Here is a 23,799-nt window from a genome sequence, read left to right as displayed (position 1 = left end):
GTACATAAAGATTTCACAGGTTAGTTTAATATTATAAACCTCCTTTCACTTAAAACAGACCAAGCAAAGTCAAAGGAATCCAAAAAATAAACTATAGAAAATCCAGAAGCTATTAAAATTCTTACTTTTCTGAGTCTCTGGATAAGTGAGATTTTTACGGCATTTTTATCCAACCCCCGTCTTTCAGCTCTAGTTTTAAATCAACTACACGTAAATCTGAAAGTTTCTTGCTCAGGCATTTTTTATAAAAACTTAAAATAAAAAACTAAAACTAATTGAAGACAGATTGACACTATTGACAGTTTTGACAGCTTCGAGTAAAAGGAACAAGTATCAGGAGGTAACAATATACGCCGTTTGTGCATTAAGCGACCAAGACGGAAGTCGCCATCTTTGTCCCCACATTCGCCTACTGCGCAATTGAATTTGAAACTTTCAAGTTAGTCGTCAAACAGTTTTGTTTATATTTGGTGATATGTGAAATTAGCTAAAAACCGCACAGATTTGTTTTTTTTGTTTGTTTTGCTTTTCGGTCCGTTAAAAGTTAATTTTTGCAAACTTAAATTAATTGACTTATTGTTATATAGACGAGTGGATTTGTTAATAGTGGGCGTCAGTAATTTTCTGACAGTTTACGGCCGCCATACTGAACGATTTTTGTCCCCCTCTTTGATTGCTATTGCTTCTTCCTGCTATATTTTTTTATTCATTGGTTGCCAGGTTGTGAGTTTTGCGGCGGAACTATGTATTAACTTGTTTTGGCTTGATTAAAAATTAAAAATTTTGGTTTATACTCTGGTTTGACTATTTTGTATTATAGTTGTACTTCTTATTTTTTACTTGCATAGTTTCTGTTGTATAGTTGTGATGAATTAGTATTACTAAGGAAATATACAAATACAAAACAGATAGTATGGCAACCATAGATGGAGGTGAAAATGGAAGCGTGAAGGAAATCTGTGATAATGTGGCCCTAGCACGAGAATTAGCTGCCTTGTCCAATTATGAAAATGCAATCATTTATTATCAGGGGTCCCTTCAACTGTTGTCAAAATTTATATTACAAATTTCTGATCCAATAAGGAAAGGCAAATGGCAACAAGTAAGTAGCATTAGAGATCTGTTAATATTTCTTACTTTCAACAACATCTTACAGATGCAATTGCTAGTGAGCAAAGAATATCAAGAACTGAAAGATCTGAAAGTTATTTTAGACACTTTACAAACCGAATGCAGTGGGGATATTCCTATTGGAGTGCGTAGGCGAGATTTACCACCAGATTTAAATCATTTCAATATTCCAAGTGATCCAGATGTATGGCCTGCTCCTACTCCAGTTGATCATGGAAGCTTAACAAGACCAAAAGCTAAGCCTGTGAATAGCCGAAGGTCTGATGTTAAGAAAGGGCAAATGAATACAAGGGCAAGCTCTTCTAATACATCCCGCAGATCAGATATTCAGAAAACATTTAATAAAATCACCAAGAAAGAAGAAAGGCCTTCCAGTTCTAAGTCTGAAAGGTGACATACTAACTATAGCAATGTATCAGTTCATTAAATTACATAGGAATTGTAGAAACACAGAAGGCACTGATACAGATGTAAAAAATGAAACTAAAGAAGAACCTGAAGAAAAAAAGTTTGAATGCAATGGAATGGAGCGTGAATTAGCTGATGTTCTGGAAAGAGATATTGTTCAGAAAAACCCAAATATCAGATGGGATGATATTGCAGACTTACAAGAAGCCAAAAGGCTTTTAGAAGAGGCTGTAGTTTTGCCTATGTGGATGCCAGAATTTTTCACTGGTAATTCACTTTAAATAAGAAAGTTATTTTAAGTTTATCTTAAATTATGTATTTAGGAATAAGAAGACCTTGGAAAGGGGTTTTAATGGTTGGGCCTCCAGGAACTGGCAAAACTATGTTAGCTAAAGCTGTGGCAACTGAGTGTGGTACAACATTTTTTAATGTATCATCCTCAACTTTAACCTCTAAATATAGGGGTGAGTCAGAAAAGATGGTCCGCTTACTTTTTGAAATGGTGTGTGTCCTTTGTAATCTTTAATAAAATTTGATTTGATTTTTTCTATTTTGTTCCCAATAATAGGCAAGGTTTTATGCTCCCAGTACCATTTTTATTGACGAAATAGATTCATTATGTTCTCGAAGAGGTTCAGAATCAGAGCATGAAGCATCCCGGAGAGTTAAATCAGAATTATTGGTGCAAATGGATGGAATTACTGCAAACAATGATGAGCCAGGTAAAATTGTAATGGTTCTTGCAGCCACCAATTTTCCATGGGATATAGATGAAGCTCTAAGGAGAAGACTAGAAAAACGAATTTATATTCCCCTACCCACGTTACCAGGCAGAGAAGCTCTTCTTAAAATCAATCTCAGAGAAGTAAAACTTGACCCAAACGTTAATTTGACAATCATAGCCCGAAAGCTAGATGGATATTCTGGAGCTGATGTAACTAATGTCTGTAGAGATGCATCTATGATGTCCATGCGAAGAAAGATATGTGGATTGAAGCCAGATCAAATTAGACAGCTACCGAAAGAAGAACTGGACCTCCCCGTTACTATGCAGGATTTTGAAGAAGCAATTGCAAAGAATAATAAAAGTGTCTCAAAGGAAGATTTAGACAAGTATGATAAATGGATGAATGAATTTGGATCTTCATGATAGACCACAAATCATTTATTACTGTCAAGTGATTTAATAAACTTAACTTTTTTTGCTTTATGACTTTTAAGAAATTTTTTTCAAGTAGTCTTAAACAACAACAAACATACTTTATTGACAACTGTCAAAGGGCTAACGACCGGGGTCTTCCTGCCCGAATACAAAAATTTTATTAACTTAATTTATACCAAACTCAACATTTTCCTGCATATTGCAAGGTGATACAAAAAAAAAAAAAAAACATGTTTTTTTGAGTAACTAGTTCTAACTTAACAGTAATGGTTCAATTTACAAATTTTAAGTAGGTTTTGGGACTTGGTTCTTCATTTCAGTTGTTTATTGGTGTATTTTTTGTAGCAATGATTTTTTCCATTAAGGTTACTTCAGGGTATTTTCTTTTAGTTCTGGCATCCGGTTCCTGTTGAATAATTAGGTTCTGCATAATTGCTATGTTGTGGGGTTGGTGTGCATATGAGGTGCTTAGTTGATGCAGACGCTTCACGATGGGGATGATCCCAGTCCTCTGGTACAATAATTCGTTGGAAGGGTGGTGCATTGGATTTCGTGGGTGTCTGATCTTTGTGACTATCCTCAGACATTGCCTTTCAGCAACTTCCAAAATTTTGGTGGTACTACTCCTGGAATTCCAGTAGAGGACATGGCCATATTCCAGCATGGGACGGCAAATCAATTTATAAATACTTTTTGCTGCCTGGGTGCTTATTCCTTCATCTTTGTATGTCAACTGTCTGAAATGTTTGGCTCTGCTTACGGCCTTGGCTTTAGCGCTAGCGGCTTGCTGTTTGAAATTCAGTTTTGAATCTATGCTTATTCCCAGGTATTTGACTTGAGATGACGGTGTAATATCAAGGTTATATATCTTAACTTTTGGAGAGGAGATTGAAATTCTATGATGAAAAATGATTAAACTGGGTTTTTGTGGGGTTTAGTTTTATTCTCCATTGTTGGGTCCATTGAACGATGCAATCCAGTAATTGTTGTAGTTTTGCCACTGTATTCTGGAGAGAATAGCTGTGAGTTACTAGGGCCGTGTCGTCAGCAAATTGTAGAATATATGATGATTTGTCAATAACGTCTGGGAGTCTTCTTGCTTGGTGATAGATGTCATGGCAATACAGGTTGAACAGTGGAGGAGAAAGGGGCGAACCTTGTGGAACACCCTGCTCTGTTTGAAACACGAAAGAATATGAATCTCGAATTTTTACTTTTAACTGTCTATTGGATAGGAAGCTAGCCAACACACTTAGAAGATAAGGAGGGCATTGTAATTTCATCAGGATGCCATTGTGCCATGTGGTGTCGAAAGCTTTTTGTATGTCAAGAAACAGTGCCGCGGAATGTTTTCCATATTTGTTAGCTGTCAGTTAGTGTGTAACATTGGCATTTTACTTTCTTTTCCAACCTATAAACAGCAAGTATACCTCTTTGAGCTGTCCCTTGTTTCTCTATCGGCAGATTTGAGTGCTGATGATGGCCTAAAATGCCGAAACCGGTTCACAAAGGATCAATAAACAATTTGCACGTAGCATACGCTTTTTTCTCAACTACCCTGTGTTCTTCTCCGTGTACACTTGGCATTACCTGCTAATGTCATTTTTGACAAACGATGAACGAGTTTCCGTGGCATTGATATTTTCAGTTTGTTGACGTTTAGGCGAAAGTAATAGTGGCACTATGCTTGAAAAAAAAACAAAAAGTAGGTATATGTTATACAAGAGTATTTAGAATATGCGATAATTGTGCTCCACTCAGCTGGATAATCTTTTCAGCTCAGCGCAATAATCGTCTTTTTCTACTTTTAGTATTTTGCTCCTGTATAATAATATCTAGGATAGAAAATTATCTGTTTTGTAAAGTTTTTCTTTCAGTATTTTAATTTTGGAATATTTATACATTTTTGCTAACTCTATTAATATTTAAAACAACACAAACACGACACCACTGTAGAACTGTAAATTGTATTTAGAGACAGATATTGTTATTTGATCCTAAAATAAAGAAAGATTTTTTTATAGTATCTAAAGAAAGTTGAAATAACAGAAGTAATGCCCAATTATTGGTATACCTACATACAGAAAGAAAAAAGATAGATATAGCAGTAGGGTAGTTTAAAGAGAAAGGTCATTGCATTCTGTGTACGCTACTGTTTAAGCATGCGTTGATAAGGGAAAATTTCGTAGGACAACCAAACATTGCGATGTCGCGAAAATCGACGCATGACGTCTGTTTTTTCGAAAAGATTTTCAAATTTTGGATTATTTTTTATCATATCTAAGTACTTCGGTTATGTAAGTAAATATTATGTGTGTGGCAGTCGTTGCCAAACTTTCCACTCGATACGCCCTTTAATAATATGGTATTTGTTCTCTCTTTTCTGTTGGAATATTGATTTTTGGTGGACATGACTCGTACGTATATTTTGCTTGACTCTAGTATACTAGATGAGAAACAATTCAGTATCAGTAAGCGATCACCACCATATAAGCAATATACTTAGGATTGTATTGTACTAAAATAAGATTAATATTATTGTAGTGCGCGTCATTTACTGAAGAAATATACGACTATTTCTGCGTTTTTCGCTCCACAAGAAATACAAGAATATTGATCTCAATGAAATAATGGACTTGCTGGTTAGTGTGGTTTTGCAACAAAAGCCAAATTAGAAAAATGTTAGTTTGTTGCTAACATCTGAGTGCATAATTTTCAGCATCGGAAGTCGTCACAGGTGAGTGCATATTTATTTTATATTGCAGTTTGAACAGTAATTTTTTTCTAACAAATATTTCGAACTCGTCACAGAGTTAGGATACCTGTTTGGATATGTAGATCCTATATTAAGACAAACTGAATAGTTTTTATACTACATGAATATTTTTATCCCGGTTGTACAATCAAATAATCACAGTTGAAAAACCCCCTGTTATGTTTGATGTGAATGCAATCCAGTAAAGAAAAAAAAATTGTTGGATCATTTACTGTGTGAGTGTCATGACATTAGCCCATTTTAATGGGAATACTAAATCCATGGTAGTTAAAACTATAGTTATTGCTGGTTATTGTTCAGGTTCAACAGATAGCATAACCAGTGAGTAACCCAATAAATCACATTAATGTAATAGTTATTAATGGTCAAAACTGTTTACAAAAAAGTTATCGGCATTAAATTGGCTTGTGATTAGTGACAACTGCGACGTTATGATTGTTATGTGCACACTACACACTACAAATTTATTTATGTGTGCAGTGTGATTCATAATTCTAATTTATACTTATACGATTTATAATACATAGGAATTCAATAAATAAATAGACAAAAAGAAAAGGTCAATTGTCATCTGTCAAAATCGAATGTCAATGAGCGTGCACGGCGTGGTTGACATAGTTGACACTTTACATCTGAATCTCAAAATATTCTCAATCAAAAACATTCCAAATTTTTATATTTTTTATGGGTAGAGGGTGCAAAGAATTTACACTTTACAATTAATGCCTTTATAAACTAGTCATCAAAAATAATTTTGAAATATTTGCGAATAGGTATGAACCTAAATAAATATGTAGATATTAAAACCATGGGAGCAATATAATCAGAAATGACCAGTTTGACTCTACCCTTGGATAATATTGATGTCAGTGATAATACAGAACAAATCAGCAAGTTATTTCCCAAATGCAGACCTAGGAGTGATATTAATTTGAATCCAATCATCAGGACTTCTTCCAATGAGCATGAATGTGTTGAGACTACCCCTATTAACACCATTGTAATGAATCTACAGGATGTGACTGAGGGGTGAGTTTTTTTATCCTGAGGGATCAATTATGCAATATAATTTTTAAATGGTATGTCAGTAGGTTTTTATAAAACTCAAATCAGTTCTGAATTTTTCATTCAATTTAGAAAGAAAGAGCTTCTGTGTTACTTTAAGGTACAATGTTTAGTTTTTGAATTAAAAATGAAAACTCATGATTATGTAGGTACCTGACTGAATAATAAAATATGAAATATGTTTATTAATCAATACAATTTTATTCAAACACAAAATGGTATGGTACTGCTTGTTTCTTGGGATTTAAGGATATTGCTAATCCATTGTTTTTTTCTCATGTATGTAAAAACTGGTCTTTAGTTTTTTCTTATTTTTTATTCAAACTTCAACACCTTGTATGTTTGTAATGTAACAACTTTGTACCGTAGGTTCTACTGAACCAGACCACAAAACTATATACATATTTTGGTGTTGGCCTATTTTACTACAGCTTAAATCTCAGGTTAATACTATGACCAAAATAGGTATTATATTTCTTGTGTAATTAATTAACCACTAAGATAGGTAATAGAACTTGCTCAAACAATGAAATTTGTTTCCAGTCATAATTGCATAAGATATTACTAATTTGTAATGAATACCAACCCCCTGTAATTCCTATATTTGTAGCCTAGCAGCTAGCAGTTTGTATTTCTTATTTTTTGTTGGTTTATATACAGCAGGTTCTGTAGTAAAAAAAGATAAAGAGACAGTCTGCACTATTATTCATGAATCACCTAGATTCAAAAATTTTGAATCTGAGATAAAATTATTCCAGGTGGATCGCAGATAGTTCCTGTAATATTAGTAGAGATGAGAGCTTTTCCAGATACTCACCTGATGATGAATGTATATCAGATCAAAAATCGTCTAGTGGAACTTATAAGTTAAGAGATTCTAGGTAAAATAGAACGTTTTGACTTTGGTGTATGTTTGCAAAGTGATCTGGCAAATTTAAGGATAATTGAAATAGCAGGTGGAAGAGAATTATATTCGCAAAGTAGAATAAAAGCAGTCAGAAAGTCAAGGAGCAGTCAGTATTTAAGTGATGATGGTGAGAGGAGAATGCAAAGATCTTCAATGAAGCAGCAGAGTGTGTGGGAGTTTCATGGCAACAGCAATGAAGCTAAAAAGGTCTCTGTAGTGTATTTGTAGCTTTTTAAACCTAATTGAGGACATTTTTTAGATTGCAAATGATCACCATCGGGAATTCACTGAAATGATGTTGACATCAGAAGTGCATCCAATGATTCATGGAAAAGAATCAAACAGTCCTCTGAAAGAAAGTTCTACTGGCATGGCTTTTCCAGAAGAAATTGTTGTTTTTGATGACATTGGTGAGAGCTGGAAAGAACATAATAAACCTGAATCAAGTGGTTTTACTGGCAATCACACATATGATTCAAATAATATCGATAGTGATAAAGTAGCCAAGGTAATTACGAACTATCCGCACCAGGCAGGTATTATTTTCACAGTAAATGTCTCTATATAGGTAATTGGCAGTTTGCCGATAGCAGTTTATGAAGGTTCACCTAAAAGATATGGTCCGAGGCAAACAGGGCTCAATAGTCCTCATCTACAGTTGCCTAGCGCTCAAAGTTTACTTGCTTCTCCAAGCGTGTATCCTCCACGGCCAGGGTTTCCTCAGAGAGTTGTGACTAGTCCTAGCCTGAGTGAGAGAGAGCATAATATAAATAACGCCGAAAATAACTCTTACAATGTAAGTTTGGTTATTAGTGCGTCAGTTGAATAGTTTAGTTTGGTAATTACTTCCGTTGAAGCGATTCATTCTGGAGTTTTAAATTTTCTGATTAATACTTTTTTGCATGCTTATCTGTTTTTTTTTTGTCTTGATTTTCAAATTTCCTAAATGTCAAATTTATATTTAAAGCAGAAGCGAAACACTTCCCCGCCGCCAACAAATACTACATTCGATTATTTATACGAGTTCTCTGAAACAAGAAAAGTATTAGAGGAATTTTTTAAATGTCCACCAGAAGAAGAAAATAGATTAGGAAGCGAATTCCAGGATTTAGAATACGAATTAAGAAGGCAGGCAAGTGAATCTGGAAATTCATATGTAGGAAAAAGATTAGCTAAAGGTCTCGGCAGTGAACCTGATTTTTGCATGCGAATTGATTCAACAACGAAATGTTTTCCATTATCCAATGTCTCCCTGCAGGTAGGATTATCGCATTATTCGCGGATATTACTCCATATTTGAATGCATATTTTTCTAAGGAAAGTTTCAGTTGCATGAAAAACTTTTAATTGATTGGAGACAACAGACAACTGACTGGTTTTATTTTTCCTGTTTATTAACGGTTTTTGGCTTTGATGTGAACTTTTTGCGTGCAGGCAATTTAGTTTTTGAGTGAAAATTTTAATATTAGAATTGAAAAACATTGGCTGAAACATTTTGTGCATGTTTGCTTATAATTTAATGAAGGTCTGTGGAATGTGGTGTGTTTCGTTTCAGGATCATGATTGCCCAGAACACGAAAATAATTTTCTTGATTTGTCCATCGGTACTGGTTCTAGCGGAGATCTAGGTGAAACTGAGGTTGGTTTACAAGTGGGTCACAGTCGAAATTTTACTTTATCTCCAGAAACCACCGACTGTGACTCGAACTGTGGTGACTTGGATAGTGAAGTGTCTTTAATGCTCATGGAGAATGACCTTGCGCCTTCAAGTGGTTTTTTGGGCAAGTTACAAAACTTAGCAAATTTTATATAACGGGATCTGACGGGATCTGACTTTAGGTTCAAACACCGATTTGACGGTGCCCGGCGGCGATGGTTTAAGGCTATACTCGAGCATGCCCGTTTTGGAAGATGGTTTATCGTCAGGACACGCTAGTGACACCGATAATAATAATCCTACCGTCATCCTTATGAAAAAGCAAATAACTGAAATCGAAAGAGAAATAAATCAAGGTACATTTTACTCTACTTTTAATTTCTGAAATTTTAATTGTCTTATTCAGGGGTGTGTAAAATTAAGTCGATAAGTAATCCTAGCGAGAACGGCGTGGGGGACACACAAGTGGAGTGCTTCTCGAAATCTGCGACAGATATTAGTAATAATTGTGTAAATAGCATTGAAGAACCTTTAACACTCTCACAGACCGACTCTCTAGGTATGATTAATATATGAGAACGTTTTTTTCAAATGGAGTTGTCATTGACATTTTTTCGGAATAGAAAAAACTCCGCCTCCTCCGGCACCTGCCCCTCATCGAATGGTTCCGGGAACTGAAAAAAATAACGATGTTGAAGCTGCTATAAAAGATATTCGGCTGACGCTTCAAAGAACTAAAACGCTTCCGTTGCAAAGGCATTCAGGGGAAGAATGTGAAGAAAATGGCACCAGTCCTGTGTGGGTTCCTAGGTAAGTACTTTAGCTTCACGTTTTTTCTACATAAATTTATTATGTGTCACAAATTTCCTAAACACTTAGATTTTACCGCATTAACATATAATAGAATACTTTAATTGACATAATGGTAATGGTGGTTATAATTTTTTTCAGCCATTTTAGGCAAAGAGGCATTTCCACTACGAGTGCCGATTCCGAGCGAAAATGCACTAATAGTGGTCCGGAGGATGGTAATTATTTTAAAAGTTTCTAAATAACCGGAAAAACCTTATCAATTTCTCGTTCATGTAGAAGAAAATGACACTGACTTGGAGACTGATAGACTTTTGGGTCAACAGAGAACTGACGACCAGGGTTTTTACGATGAGAAGGTAAGTTATTGTCTTATATAGCTATACAGTAATATATATTTGTCTAAATGGGGTGGTATAAAGAAACAAAGTTTCAATTAGCGTTCTATTTGTTAATACTACCGGAACAGTTTAGATGTTTTCATTTTTCTGAATATTGCATGAATTAAATTTAAAATTTTTTGTTAGGTTTTTGGACTTTTCTTTGACGTGTAGTGTTGTAGTGTTTTTCATTCTAGCGTATTTATTAAATAGAACTTATATCTATTTTGATTACTCGGTAGCTATATCAACATCAGTAATTTAGAGGTGGTTCTAATAATCATATATCCTCTAAATGTTGGTCTAAATTGAGCTTTTTATAATAAGTACTAGTTATTTGAGTAATTATTATGATAAGAGAGGTTCATGGCCTATATAGATTGTATTGTATGTAGGTACAGTACTTTAAAGCATGATTTTAAATTTGATGTTGTTTGTATTACCAGGATTGGAGAAAACCTAAAAGTCGAACAATATTGCCGCAAATTGGCCATCCCAATCCAAAACAAGTGCTCATTTCGCTTGATGAAAGCTCCGTTCCTTTAGTAGCGTCCGATATTCATATTTCCCCGCCTCAATCTCCTTCGGCCGTGTCTGACAATAGCCAATCACCTCAAAGTCAAAAAGGATCAGTGTCTTCAATTAATACTAAAAAGGTGTGAAACTGGCATGTACTATCAGTTATTTTTCACTGAAAGTTAAGATTAAGTAAAATTGGAAATTATCGGCATTTCAAACCATCAGAAACTTTCAGGGAAAACTACTGACATAAATAGAAAATAGTTAGAGTTTGGGCTTTCTATAATTTACATCTAACACGCGGGGTGGTACTATTCGGTACTCGTTGATTTGCGGCCTAATAATAAAAACGACTTAAAAGGTGTTGTACATGTTTTTTATTTTAATTTTTGAGTTATTTTTAAATTCTATTAGATATAGAGTATCTCTTTATGGTTAGGTTAGGTTGTATTGTCTGACTAGTCTTGGTACTCTGGTTATACAGTGCGTTTTTTTTAACGCGCAACATAGGATTTTACGTGTTAAATTTTTAAGCCCATGTTAGACCATTTTATTTTGGAACTGCAAGTCTATAACTTGACTGCTGTGTCTTTAGTACCCTGAAGCTTAAGTAAGTCTACCAATTTGGTCTAAAAAGTGATTAAAAACTGGAAAAAAAATCATTTTTTTTCGAAAAGATTTTATCGTTCCATACGCCCTGTATGCATTGTTGTTCCTTGTTGTTTTTATACTGGCAGGGCAGGTAGCAGGTAAAGTGACATATTTTGACTGCATCACGACCCGACATCTTTTGAATGTCAAAAGGGCATTTTATGATCGTTTGGAATACTGTTTGGCTTCAAACGGAGGTCACTTTGAACAATTCACTTATAAAAATACTTCTTTTGTTCTTAACTTTCTTGATATAAAGTTAATGATCACCCTGTTTTACTTTCTACGCCAAATTTTACCTGCTACCTGCCGTGCCAGTATCAAAAACAACAAAGAACAACAATGCATACAGGCAGTATGAAACGATAAAACCTTTTCGAAAAAAGATGATTTTTTGCAAGCTTTTTAACACTTTTTAGGCCGAATTGGTAAACTTACTTAAGCTTCAGGGTACGAAACAGCCACCCGTCAAGTTTTATACTTGTAGTTCCAAAATAACATGGTCTAACATGGGCTTAAAAATTTAACACGTGAAATCCTATGTTGCGCGTTAAAAAAAACGCACTGTAGAATAGTATTTATAAAACAACTGATTCGTGCCATCCGGTTCGCAGATGCCGTTTCGGTGCCACCAATATTGGCTATTTTTTTAAAAATAGTTGTCTATTCATGCTTTCTAGTATAAATATAGAATCTGTCGCCGAATCGTACTGGACCCCCGACCACAACCGTGCATTATCTTATGAAAATTGCGATTATGAGTTCTTTTCTTGGTCAATTTTGTACGTAATATGCTTTTGCATGATCTAGAGACATTTTTGCAAGGCACACATAATTAACTCTAAGCGAACAATTCTCAAAATATCTTTAAGAAATTTTTATAATTGGGAAGATGAGCAATAGCAGAATGTCAAGCATTTAAGTGTTTAATTACACATTTTTTAAAAAAGTTTTTTCAATGAAAAACACTTAAAATAATACAGTATAGGCAATAAATATGGATATATTGAAACCGCATAGCCTTTTCGATGTGAGTTAATTTTCCTTAAATGCAACTAACAATAGGAAAAACGATTTTCCATACTACCGTCCCAAAATCTGTTCTCGATTTTTGCCATATTTTGGTGTAGCCGTTCCCCTTGTTCATCGCTTGTGTCTAACAATTTTTCAGTACAAAAAGCAAAATAATACTATGCTTACTTATTACTAAGTTTTAAAGAAAATAAATTAAGGGCCGTTAATTTATTCTTAGAATCATACCTATAGAAATGACGGAATTGACCAATAGTAGCGTCAGATTTCCCTGTTTCTATGGAAATTGAGTGAAAGTACTCACCCTAAATAATTATTCAACCGCGAGAAATCAATATTGACAAACGGATGACAGATTTGAATTTGGCTTGTCAAATAACATCAAAAATTGTTCTCACCTGCGCAGGTCCTAAAGTTGAGCGAAATTTCTAAACTCGTGTTGATTGGCAGATTTCAACCACCTCATATATTTATGCACATCAAGAATGTTTGTTTATGTGTATATACATTTTTCTTCCTTATGTTATAAGTAGTTTTGAGCAGCAATATAACTGGACGCATTGTATGCCAAATTTGTAGCAATCAATTATTAAGCAAAAGTCATAAAAAGGAGACAGTGTTTAATTAATTATTTACTCACTTGCAGGACAAAGAGAAAAAGAAAGGACGGAGTAAAGAAGGTAAGATGTATACTTTGTTAATAATTAGTTTAATTCAAGTAATTTGTTTTCGCACTTGCGTTTGGAAATTCGCGGTAAGTCGAAATTTTAGCCCGACACCAGATTTTTTTCATACAAAGTCACACAAACTTTTAACGTTATTGTTTGTCATTTTCAACTAAACAAATTGGTTATATAAACCCACTTTTGAACATCACTTTTCCAAGTTATAGATTATTAGTGGTTTTGATCCTTAACTCATTTTAAATGTCATGTAAGTGGATTGTTCTTGCACGGAATGTTTATTGTTGCAGATGTAATTCAACGTTCAGTTTTAATAGAAGGAGTTTTATTTCGGGCACGGTATTTGGGATCAACTCAATTAGTATGTGAAGGACAGCCTACGAAAACTACAAGAATGATGCAAGCTGAAGAGGCTGTGTCACGGATAAAGGTAAGATCTCTGCTAGTCGTTATAGTTACCATTAATAAACTGAAGCCAATAGCTTTATCTTGTGTGGCTACTAAATTGTTAATATGTGTAAATAGGCATGCGCTCTGCGCCAGACATTTTTTACAAATTGAGCGAATCTGTGCACATGCTGAGTGTTAAAGTTGGTTTATATTCATATTTAAAGTTGTTTTAAATTGAACTTCTATATAATTGATATCTGCTGGAACTTGTTTAAATATACTTCTACTACTTGTAAGATACTACTACTACAACAACAGCCGCATGCGATCAACGGTAATTCCAATATGGATGGTTACTATTTTGATGTTAGAAGCTAAGTGTAATCATGATATTGCATTAAATCATTTTATAAACTGTTCGTGTACGTTTGCCCCTTCCTCGACCTAGACAGAAACCCCGAAAGCAGAGTAAAGTTGGAAATATTGGATTCCAACAGTAGTGAATATTATATTTGGTCTGAATTTTTTTGAAAATTTTATATTGTTTTTTTGACACATACATTAATTTTTTTAATGTAAGTTTTAATTGTATACTAATTTAATGAGAAAAGGAAGCATTTTTTAGAATAAACATTTTATTTTTTCATATTGTTTGCTGCTATTTTATTTAGCTTACTGAAACAAAACTGACCCTCGCTGTCATATATTTGTTGTTTATTTCTTAAATCTTAAATTTCCTTTATTTCCTCTCTACTCTGTAACAGCGTCACAGCCTAAATGCACGCTTATTGAGTTTTCTCTTGGTGGTAGAGCCTTCTTATTATGTGATTTAACTGTCTTATATCACTGGATAAAGTGCATTTTTTCTTGTTTTTAAAGCGGCTGGCTTAAATGTTGCAACTAAATTTTATACTAGTTTAGACAACTGAAGTGCACTTTTTCAATAGATTTGATTCCACCTACTGTGTAGCACATCCTGGATGTATTTTCTTATTTTTATTTGTACACCACTTTTTTCATTGTAGCATTTACTCGTCTTTAGTATAATATATTTCCACCATAGGAGCACATGCTGTATCAACCATCTTACCTGTTGGTGTACTAATTTAAATCAGTTACTGCAAATGAGTACGTTTTGGATCTACAAGGTGGTTTTTGCAGCATGTAAATAAACAGCTACCTACATTTAAACTCTTGATACGTATTATGAGCTTTAATTTTTCAAAACAGCAGCTTTTCTCGACTAAAAAAAAATTCCAGGAGGCACCAAACGAAGCGATTCAGTCACTCGAACCCCAATATGCAACATTTAATTGTCCACAAAGTGTTCACGAGAATGAAAATGAACCCGCAGACAATGAAATCAGCATTGTTAAACCCGTTATTCATTTGAAGCAACCGTTACCAATAATTAACGATGGTAAGCGTTTGTTGCTTGTGGAAATTTTTAGGTAATAGGTTTGTTTGGGATTAGATACCTGGTTGGATTTAGTAAATTGTTATCGGAAACGTGTCTTGTTAAAACTAGCAGGCTATTGCAAGCCGAGGCTTTACCTACATTAAGATTGACTTCGTACTAAAACTGTATTGCTTTTATCTCGGTAATCTTACTTGAGCTAATCGGAAAAAACTAGAGACAAAAATCAGTAAGTTGTTCATTAAGGCGGTTCAGTGGTTGAATAGAGCGATTGTTACAAAATATTTTACGAGCATTTAATTTTAATTTAATCTTAATTCACAAGAACAACCTTTTATTTTCTGATGAATTGTTTGAATTGAGAGTAACATTTTCTAGTATACGTCACTTTTTAAGTATGTGAAAAAAAAAAACCATTTATTTTTAAAATGTAATAGAATCATAAAATTGTTTGTTTGTTAGTGTTTAAAAACAAGTCAGACGGAAATCATAAAAATGAGTGTTTTCAATAGCTTTTTTCTGGTAGTTACCGGCATGACTCTTCGAACTTTTAGGCAGGAAGTTCGTATCGGAAGCCAATGTACAAGTAGTAGTATTTCATTTGGTTTTATAGCTCCCACAATTTCTAATCTTCTCTAGTTGCTAATAAAATATCTGCTCACTTCTAAATAATCGAGAATACTATGTGTATTGCGACTAGCATAATAGATAGTAATACTTTTTGTTTTGTTTTTTTTTTTAACTTTTACCTAAAAATGTATAATCTTAAAGATAAAGGAAAATCAATGGTTATAAAACATTTCTCTAGATGATCCATCACCGTTTTTCAATGAGAACCCGTTCGGTGGTGGTGGAGCATCAGGCACGGTGTTTCGTTTGCTTTTCCTGGGTTCTGTCGAGGTCGACGAAGAAGGTGGTAGGAAACGGCGGAAAAAATTCAAGAAAAACATGGTCGAAGTAGCTGTTACTAAGATTAAGGTCTGTTTTTGATGTCAGTGGTTCTTAATGCAGTATTGATATGTTTTACGCGGTAAAGGAACACAAGGGCGGCTTGTATTGACGTACATATATTTATAATACGCCCAGTATAAGTTGTTTCACTCGGAAGGGTTAAAATTAATATAAGTTTTTACACTTGCGAGCCGCCTTTGACACGCTCTCCTGGTATGTTCCATCTGGTTATTAGATAAAGCATATATAATATCTAAAGGTATTAAATAACTACCATATACTTAAATAAGACTCAAGGTGAGGAATCCTTAGCTCATTAGCATAACTTTTCATTATTTGAAATAATACATCTAATATTATTTATTAACTAACAAAGCATTTTTTTTTCATCGCTGCTTTGGAACGCATATAGGCTTTGGTAAGATAACTTTGTTAAAATATTAAAAAATACTTATTTATTCGTGTCTTAGGCTCCAGACGGAGAAACCCAGCCTAGCACCGAGGTGGATCTCTTCATTTCTACCGAAAAAATAATGGTATAACTTCCAATATTTAATTCTCGTTCTCGTTAAAGCATTGCATTTTTAAAAGGTTTTAAACACTGATTTAAAAGAAATTATGATGGACCACGCCCTAAGAACGATTTCTTACATCGCAGACATCGGAGATTTAGTCGTGTTGATGGCAAGGAGGCGTTTCACACCTCACGAAGTCGAAGACGCCCCTAAAATCAACAGAACCCCCAAGATGATTTGCCACGTATTCGAAAGTGAAGAAGCTCAGTTCATAGCTCAATCTATCGGACAGGCATTTCAAGTAGCTTACATGGAATTTTTAAAAGCGAATGGAATTGAAGACCACAGTTTCGTTAAAGAAATGGATTATCAAGAAGTGTTAAATTCCCAAGAGATATTCGGCGACGAGTTGCAAATGTTCGCTAAGAAGGAAATGCAAAAAGAAGTGGTAGTACCAAAAGCAAAAGGTGAAATTCTTGGAGTGGTCATTGTAGAGTCCGGATGGGGTTCGATGCTTCCTACTGTTGTTATAGCTAATTTGGCTCCTGCTGGCGCCGCCGCTAGATGCGGTCAGCTGAACATAGGAGATCAAATTATAGCTATAAATGGTGTCAGCCTCGTGGGACTTCCGCTATCTACATGTCAAAACTATATCAAGAATTCTAAAAATCAAACTGTAGTGAAATTAACTGTAGTTCCTTGCGCTCCTGTAGTTGAAGTAAAAATTAAGAGACCGGACACCAAATATCAGTTAGGATTCAGCGTTCAAAACGGTGTGGTAAGTCTGTATAAATATGTTTAGAGAATATTTGTTTAAATGGTTTACATAATACTAGATATGCAGTTTACTTCGAGGTGGTATAGCGGAACGAGGAGGTGTTCGTGTGGGTCATAGGATCATTGAAATAAACAATCAAAGCGTTGTTGCAGTTCCACATGAAAAAATTGTAAATCTGTTAGCGACATCAGTAGGAGAAGTCAGTGTGTAAGTTATTGCCATCGCGGAAATTACAGGTCGAATATTTTTTCAGATTCTAATGAAGACTATGCCGACTTCCATGTTCCGGTTATTGACCGGTCAAGAAAATCCCGTTTACATTTAATTTGGTTTTGTTATGAATGGTTTGAAAGTGCCTACTTGTAGATCATAAATATAATGATTCTCTGGAATTGCTTTGTATTACATCACGTCTGAGGCGCAGATCAATATATTTTTTAAGGTTAGTATATATAAGTTTATCAGACTGAAGACAATACGAGCGAGACCTGCGCTCTGTACACTGGCTGGTTCAGCAGTTTTGCTGCTGTACGCAAAAGGAAATTATATTTATTCATTTTGAGAAGCCACAAAGCAAAATTGCCAAATTGCATTAACCTCCCCTTGATAGACCATATCTTCTTCTGCTTTGGCGCGTTACTGTTTACTGTGAATGTGAAGATAATACCAAAGACTGTCGGTTGGCTTATAAAGAATTTTAATGTCCGCTTATCCATAATTTTAACTTTTATTGCATTGCATTACGTAACGCTGATGTTAACACCTGATGTGTAAAATTATTAATAATGTAATTTTTATTTGTCGATATAATCTCATCCCAGAATGTAAAGAATTCTAGTCAAGATCTAAATCATCACTATAACCCAATAACAATTATCTTTTGGTAGTGATAATGTTTACGGTATGGATCTTCCTATTTTTAAGTTATTATGTCGATTTATGGTACAATATAATCATTTTTTCTATGTAAGGTATGCCTGTTGAAGCTTTCTAGCCGGAAAGTATCGAAATAAACAAATGTAGACACATTTTTTACGTAAAGTAGGTACTCTTAAATTTTGTTTCAATTATTGTTCATATTGTGATTTAAATTGTCCTTTCTGTTCATTTTAATGTAGAGACTTGTTTAAAAATGTCTCGCATTACTGCGACATAATGTGATGGGATGAAGCACCGTCCTGCTGAAATCACAGGACTCTAACTGAAGCATCGACATTTGTACTACATTCATGCTTATAACTTATTTTTTCTAATCCGATATGTTTCTGGGAGGAAAGTTTGAACTGGCTTAGTACCTACTTCTGTATACTGCATACTTGAAACTTGGTACATAGATGGGATATAACACTCTGGAATACCTATATATAAAGAGCACGCGGTAATCTAGAGTTTCCATATAACTATTTTAACATTATTTTTCTGATACATTTACATACCTTTCAAAATTGTATCAAGTTCAATCGACATTCATTGACAGCCGTGGTTTTCTACTATACTTATGCAAGTATTTTTATACATGCAACTTAATTCATCATTTATATAAGTGTACCAAGTAGCTAGTATTTGAAGATATTTATTATACTCGACCTCTAAGAAATAAAATAAGTTATAGGTATTTATAAAAATATCGCAAAAAATCATCCTTTTATTTATTTAAAAAGGAATTAGATAGTCTCTACCTGATTAATACTACCTATGTATACTGCCGTGTAATGTAAATAATTGAACCCTGCTTATGCTCTATTTTTTGGTTCCACTATCAAAACGTGAATTGAAGCTGGCAACAATATCTTGATTACAATGTGTACTAATTCAAACCAAAACATGCAATTGCAACAATTTTCAAGTTTATATTAAAAAATAAATACTCGCATTTATTTGTACGCCATAACGCATGCATGGGTTCAAAAAATATATATATTTACCCGGACACTGTATCTTACAGTAGACGTCTCGGCGTGGCTATGTAATTCTATTGTAAATGCAAAGATTGTATGTTAAAAGGTGCTTATAGGTAGTACTATAGGTACTAGGCACCAACTTATATGGATAATATTTGAGCAGGGATTGCTTCTGAATTCGGTTGTTTTTAACAGTGTTCCTGTCTGATCGGACACAATTATACTTTTCAGGGTGACATGCGAATTTCTATTTTTGAGCATGACATTTGAGTACCGTAGTACTCAAGAAACTTTTTGTTTTGTTTGTTTGCTGCTACTAAACATATTACTGTAACACTTTCGAAATTATGTTAGTGAATTAATTTAATAAGGAAGATATAAAAAAAATACAATAACCAATATATCCATTCTCCTATATTAGCTTGTTAAAAACTTGTTTAAGAAACACTCAGCTCCATTATTTCCGTCTGTATTTTAATTATCACTAAGCTCAATTTATTTCCGAACCATCCGATAAATGCTCCCTGTAGACATATTATGTGAATTATTAAATGTTTGTAATAAATTTTATATACTAGCTAGAACAATGTTATTTGTAATTAAGACATTTTCTAGCAATTGAGCAAGGTGAGAGAACTTGCGGTGGGTCTGAACACGACTTATTATTTGTTTTTGTTAAGCTAATTTCAATTACAAATAATGCTAAAACGTACATTTTTTTATTTCACTGGCATCACCTAAAATACTAGATTTAGATAGTCTCGGGTCATTTTAATAAAAAGAAACATTGTAAATCAAAATCATGATAAATAGAATACTAAGATTGTGTATTTAATCTGCCACTTGCTCTATAAAAAATATTGTGAATTCTAACTGGAGTTTCGTTATTTCCTGTTATTTTTCCCTTTTCAGAATAGTCATAGAGTATATATATATATATACTTTGGGACTCATTAAACTTTATAGAAGTGTTTATACTATAGAAATAAAAAAGAAGACAATTTAAACGGGTATTCGTCTCAAAAAAGGAATTAATAGTACGTTTATACAAACAACAGTTCAATATTCGTTTATTTTTCTATAAGGTTTCTATTGGAAAGTTCAACTTAAACTCAACTCGAAAACTTTAACATTTTAAGCATGCAATTGCTTGACATTTTGACAGTGCAATTTTAGTAAAGCGTGCTGACAAAAACTTACGAACTTAACAGGCCAGGGTACAAGTTTATTACGATTATTGGTAAAAGGAAATTAAATTGCATGCACACAGATTAATTTTGTGCATGGTAAATCATAATTTCTTAAATACAGAAAGTAATAACAATAAATAGTTCTAAGATTTTCTTATGCCAAATTAAGGCGGCGCATTTCTTTTAACAGCTCTGTACCCATTTGCGCTGGTGACCTAAAATAAAAATAGTTACATGATGTTCAGATGGTATCTCACGTAGACCAACCTAGTGACAATCACTCCAGCTTTTTCCAAAGCATTAATCTTGTCTTGAGCTCCACCCTTTCCCCCAGAAATAATAGCACCTGCATGACCCATTCTACGACCTGGAGGAGCAGATATTCCAGCAATAAAAGATACTACAGGCTTAGCATTAGGGCCCTGCAACAAAATGTCACTTAATTATGCTATTTTAAATTTAGCGAGAGTTAAATATACGGAATTATGCTTGTTCAAATAATCCGCGGCCTGCTCTTCAGCTACGCCACCGATTTCTCCAATCAAAATTATGCCTTTGGTTTCTGGATCTTTGATAAAAACTTCCAGGCAATCAATAAAATCAGTCCCATTGAACGGATCGCCTCCAATTCCTACACACAATGTCTGGCCCAAACCTAAATTAGATAACTTAAACTTTTTAAATACAGAAAGCAATTACTGTACAGTACCCACCAACTTGAGTTGTTTGATGAACAGCTTCATATGTCAAAGTACCAGATCTAGACACGACACCTATGACACCTTTTTGATGAATATGACCAGGCATAATACCAATTTTGCATTGCTCAGGAGCGATAATGCCAGGACAATTGGGTCCAATCAGCCTCGACTTATTTTGCCTCAGAAGTTTATGTTTAACTCTAACCATGTCGTGTTGTGGAATACCTTATTTTTATTACAAACTTAAAGTATTTACAGCAAAAAATATGTGTTTATAATGTGACTCTACCTTCTGTAATGCAAACAATCAAAGGCATTTCTGCATCAATTGCTTCGTTTATAGCCGCAGCGGCGCCTGGAGGTGGCACATAGATTACGGTAGCATCTGCTCCTGTAGCATCACGGGCCTAAGCAGAAATTACTTCAGGTTTCATTCTAATTATTACCATTTTCAATTTTTTGTGCTTCAATTTTGTCACCAGAAATTATACATATATATTATACAGGGTGTTCCGTAAAGAATGCTCCAAAAAGGAAGGCTAGATTCTAGACGTCAAAATATTAGGTTTCCACCAAACATGCTTTAATAAAATGTTGCTCCTGTTCAATATACAGGGTGTCAAAGTTTTTCTTTATGGGGGTTATGAATGTAATGATTTTATAGGCAGGTAGGTATTCACTCATTGGTTACAGTTACATTTCACCAATGAGTGAGTACCCGCCTCTATATTTGTTTTCCCATTGTTTCAAAGTTCCTAAATGTAATATGTGTTATGTAGATTTTTTTAGATGTTTTTGCTGCTTTGCTCCTTGTGCGGCTATGTGACTGTTAACAAAAACAAGTGTAAAGTATTTTGTGTTTATATCTAACTACAGTAATGACATCAAATGTAACAATCATACTCATGTAGGTAACAGAAATTGCTACTTATTTAAAGAAATGGATTTTTAACATAGTATCCTAAGTGCTTATACTACTTCAATTCTGAATTGTAACAAAACAAACATATCAAGTCAAGTAATGTGACATCATACTTATTAAAAACAACTATCACAGCACCAAGTATCGCAATAAGTAAAACTGAAAAGATTTAGTTAAAATACCTATGCTTACCTCTTTAACTGAATTGAAAACTGGAAGATCCAAATGGCTCTTACCACCTTTGCCAGGAGAGACTCCACCAACCACTTTAGTGCCATATTCAATTGCTTGTTTGCTGTGAAAAGTACCCTGTTTGCCTGTGAACCCTTGACAAATTACTTTGGTGTTGGCATTTATTTTCAAATTCCATCTTGTTGTTTCATAACTGCTTGTAAAACGTATAGACTGTCCAAATTTGACCCCTTCTGTAATATATCATATTATTTGTAATCAAATGCTAGTTTAACTGCTTTTAAAATAGTATCAAGAAATGGATATTATCTTATGTGGTCACCAGGTCATAGGTCCTTTAACACCATATCCTCTTATTTTTGCTTAGGAGTAGGTAGGTATAAGAAACATCAACATTGTGATTACAGTTTGATGAAAGTACATGACATATCTCAATATATATTTTTTTGTTTTTATGTGCTCATCTAAAAAATACTACAAATAACATGGGTAAAAATACAACAAAATCCTGCTGAACTTTGCTCTTTTAACATTTATAGGTTATATAGATAACTATTTTTTTATACCCTACAAATCAGGACAATGCCTAATTAATCTCTAAAATAAAAAAAATAAAATAAATGCGGTTTATTAAAATTATAAAATTTGAAAGTTCTATTTTAATTTTAAACACAGGCTGCACAGCTACATTATGTAAGGTAAAGTTCCATGGCCGGTTCAATACTACTCACCCAAAACTTTTAATATCCTAGCAGGAACGGCCATCGCAACTTGGTTGGAACCTAAAATGTATGTTTGAAGATCAGGTTTTAGTTCATTAATCGATTACGGGCAGTCAGCAGTCAGAATTTTTGGATTCTAGTCACTGGATAGGAACAAAGATGCAACCATTCACCATCACACAACTGTCACTTCTTACAACTATTCAATTTCAATATTCATACACAGTGTTCATTCACAGTGTAGTGTTGTACCACTGACTCACTGACACTGTTCAGTTTTCAGTTTTTTCAATATGTCAGTGTCACTTGTGTCAGCGTCAGCTACTTCGTAGGCAGCACACAGCACTGACAGCGTGTTGTCAAGTAGTATTTATTAAATTTTACAGTTTACTTGTCTCTGATTTTACGTTAAATAACAGTTTGAAATAATATAAACAAAAACATTGTTTATATGATTTCTTCTCAATGGATTAAAAAAAGATTTTATGAACGTCATTTTGTCAAGAAGAAGCTCGCATTTCATTTTTTTCATTTCGTGCCTTGTGAGTTTTGACTTATTGTTGATTAGACATTCGCATCATTCCCGTCCCATTACTCAAAAACTCGGAAAAACGGTTTGATTCTTTTGTGAGCAAGAGAACTGGTAGTTATTCTGGGGAGTAAGTGTGTCGTACTCTGACAAAGCTTTGGTTCTTTTGTTACTTAATAGGTCTGTTCGCAGAGGGAATCTCCAACCAGTAATCAGAGAAATAGATACGTCCATTGGCCACAAGTCAGAAAACGTCATAGTCACGTGAGCATTCAACCAATAAAACTTGATATTTACTGTTTCTGAGTGGAAACCAGTCAGGGATTGCCTCTGCGAACAGACCTATTAAAAATCTTCTCTCTAAAAATCATTTCATTTGACCAATGAATAAAAAATATAGCAGGAAGGAG

At 34.1% G+C, this 23,799-nt stretch overlaps 3 protein-coding genes across 18 annotated transcripts; 2 read left to right on the top strand and 1 right to left on the bottom strand.

Moving 5' to 3' along the window:
• The first annotated feature begins 710 nt into the window (after positions 1-710).
• Positions 711-2,754, top strand: Kat60 (katanin p60). The gene is made up of 5 exons (XM_081995146.1): positions 711-1,102; positions 1,157-1,521; positions 1,577-1,806; positions 1,863-2,041; positions 2,108-2,754. Exons 1-5 carry the CDS (start codon positions 914-916, stop codon positions 2,687-2,689), a joined length of 1,545 nt encoding a protein of 514 aa, XP_081851272.1. The 5' UTR covers positions 711-913; the 3' UTR covers positions 2,690-2,754.
• A 2,153-nt stretch (positions 2,755-4,907) lies between these two features.
• LOC145739770 (uncharacterized) lies at positions 4,908-20,006 on the top strand. 16 transcript variants are annotated; one of them, XM_081995130.1, is made up of 23 exons: positions 4,908-5,118; positions 5,246-5,438; positions 6,275-6,506; positions 7,301-7,423; positions 7,482-7,656; positions 7,709-7,957; positions 8,018-8,245; positions 8,417-8,707; positions 9,005-9,230; positions 9,289-9,462; positions 9,513-9,665; positions 9,730-9,916; positions 10,058-10,134; positions 10,196-10,275; positions 10,743-10,952; positions 13,145-13,178; positions 13,472-13,611; positions 14,832-14,991; positions 15,797-15,966; positions 16,410-16,475; positions 16,531-17,232; positions 17,291-17,431; positions 17,486-20,006. In XM_081995130.1, exons 3-23 carry the CDS (start codon positions 6,307-6,309, stop codon positions 17,555-17,557), a joined length of 3,858 nt encoding a protein of 1,285 aa, XP_081851256.1. In that variant the 5' UTR covers positions 4,908-5,118; positions 5,246-5,438; positions 6,275-6,306; the 3' UTR covers positions 17,558-20,006. The 16 variants fall into 16 exon arrangements, with proteins under 16 accessions (XP_081851256.1, XP_081851261.1, XP_081851254.1 ...); XM_081995135.1 differs by having other exon boundaries at positions 4,909-5,118; positions 6,426-6,506; XM_081995128.1 differs by having other exon boundaries at positions 4,909-5,118; positions 6,251-6,506.
• Positions 20,007-20,186: 180 nt separating this feature from the next.
• Scsalpha1 (Succinyl-coenzyme A synthetase alpha subunit 1) lies at positions 20,187-23,127 on the bottom strand. The gene is made up of 7 exons (XM_081995149.1): positions 22,870-23,127; positions 22,139-22,371; positions 21,314-21,431; positions 21,037-21,249; positions 20,803-20,978; positions 20,591-20,745; positions 20,187-20,538 (listed from the first exon to the last, which is right to left on the bottom strand). Exons 1-7 carry the CDS (start codon positions 22,901-22,903, stop codon positions 20,478-20,480), a joined length of 990 nt encoding a protein of 329 aa, XP_081851275.1. The 5' UTR covers positions 22,904-23,127; the 3' UTR covers positions 20,187-20,477.
• Positions 23,128-23,799: the final 672 nt, after the last annotated feature.

Source organism: Ips typographus, unplaced genomic scaffold (genome assembly GCF_016097725.1).
Source record: "Ips typographus isolate SLU unplaced genomic scaffold, UJ_Ityp_2.0 IpsContig35_part1, whole genome shotgun sequence".
In the NCBI taxonomy this organism is placed as follows: domain Eukaryota; kingdom Metazoa; phylum Arthropoda; class Insecta; order Coleoptera; family Curculionidae; genus Ips; species Ips typographus.
The sequence above is the reverse complement of the archived record's forward strand: the minus strand, read 5'-3'. Positions and strand labels throughout refer to the sequence as shown.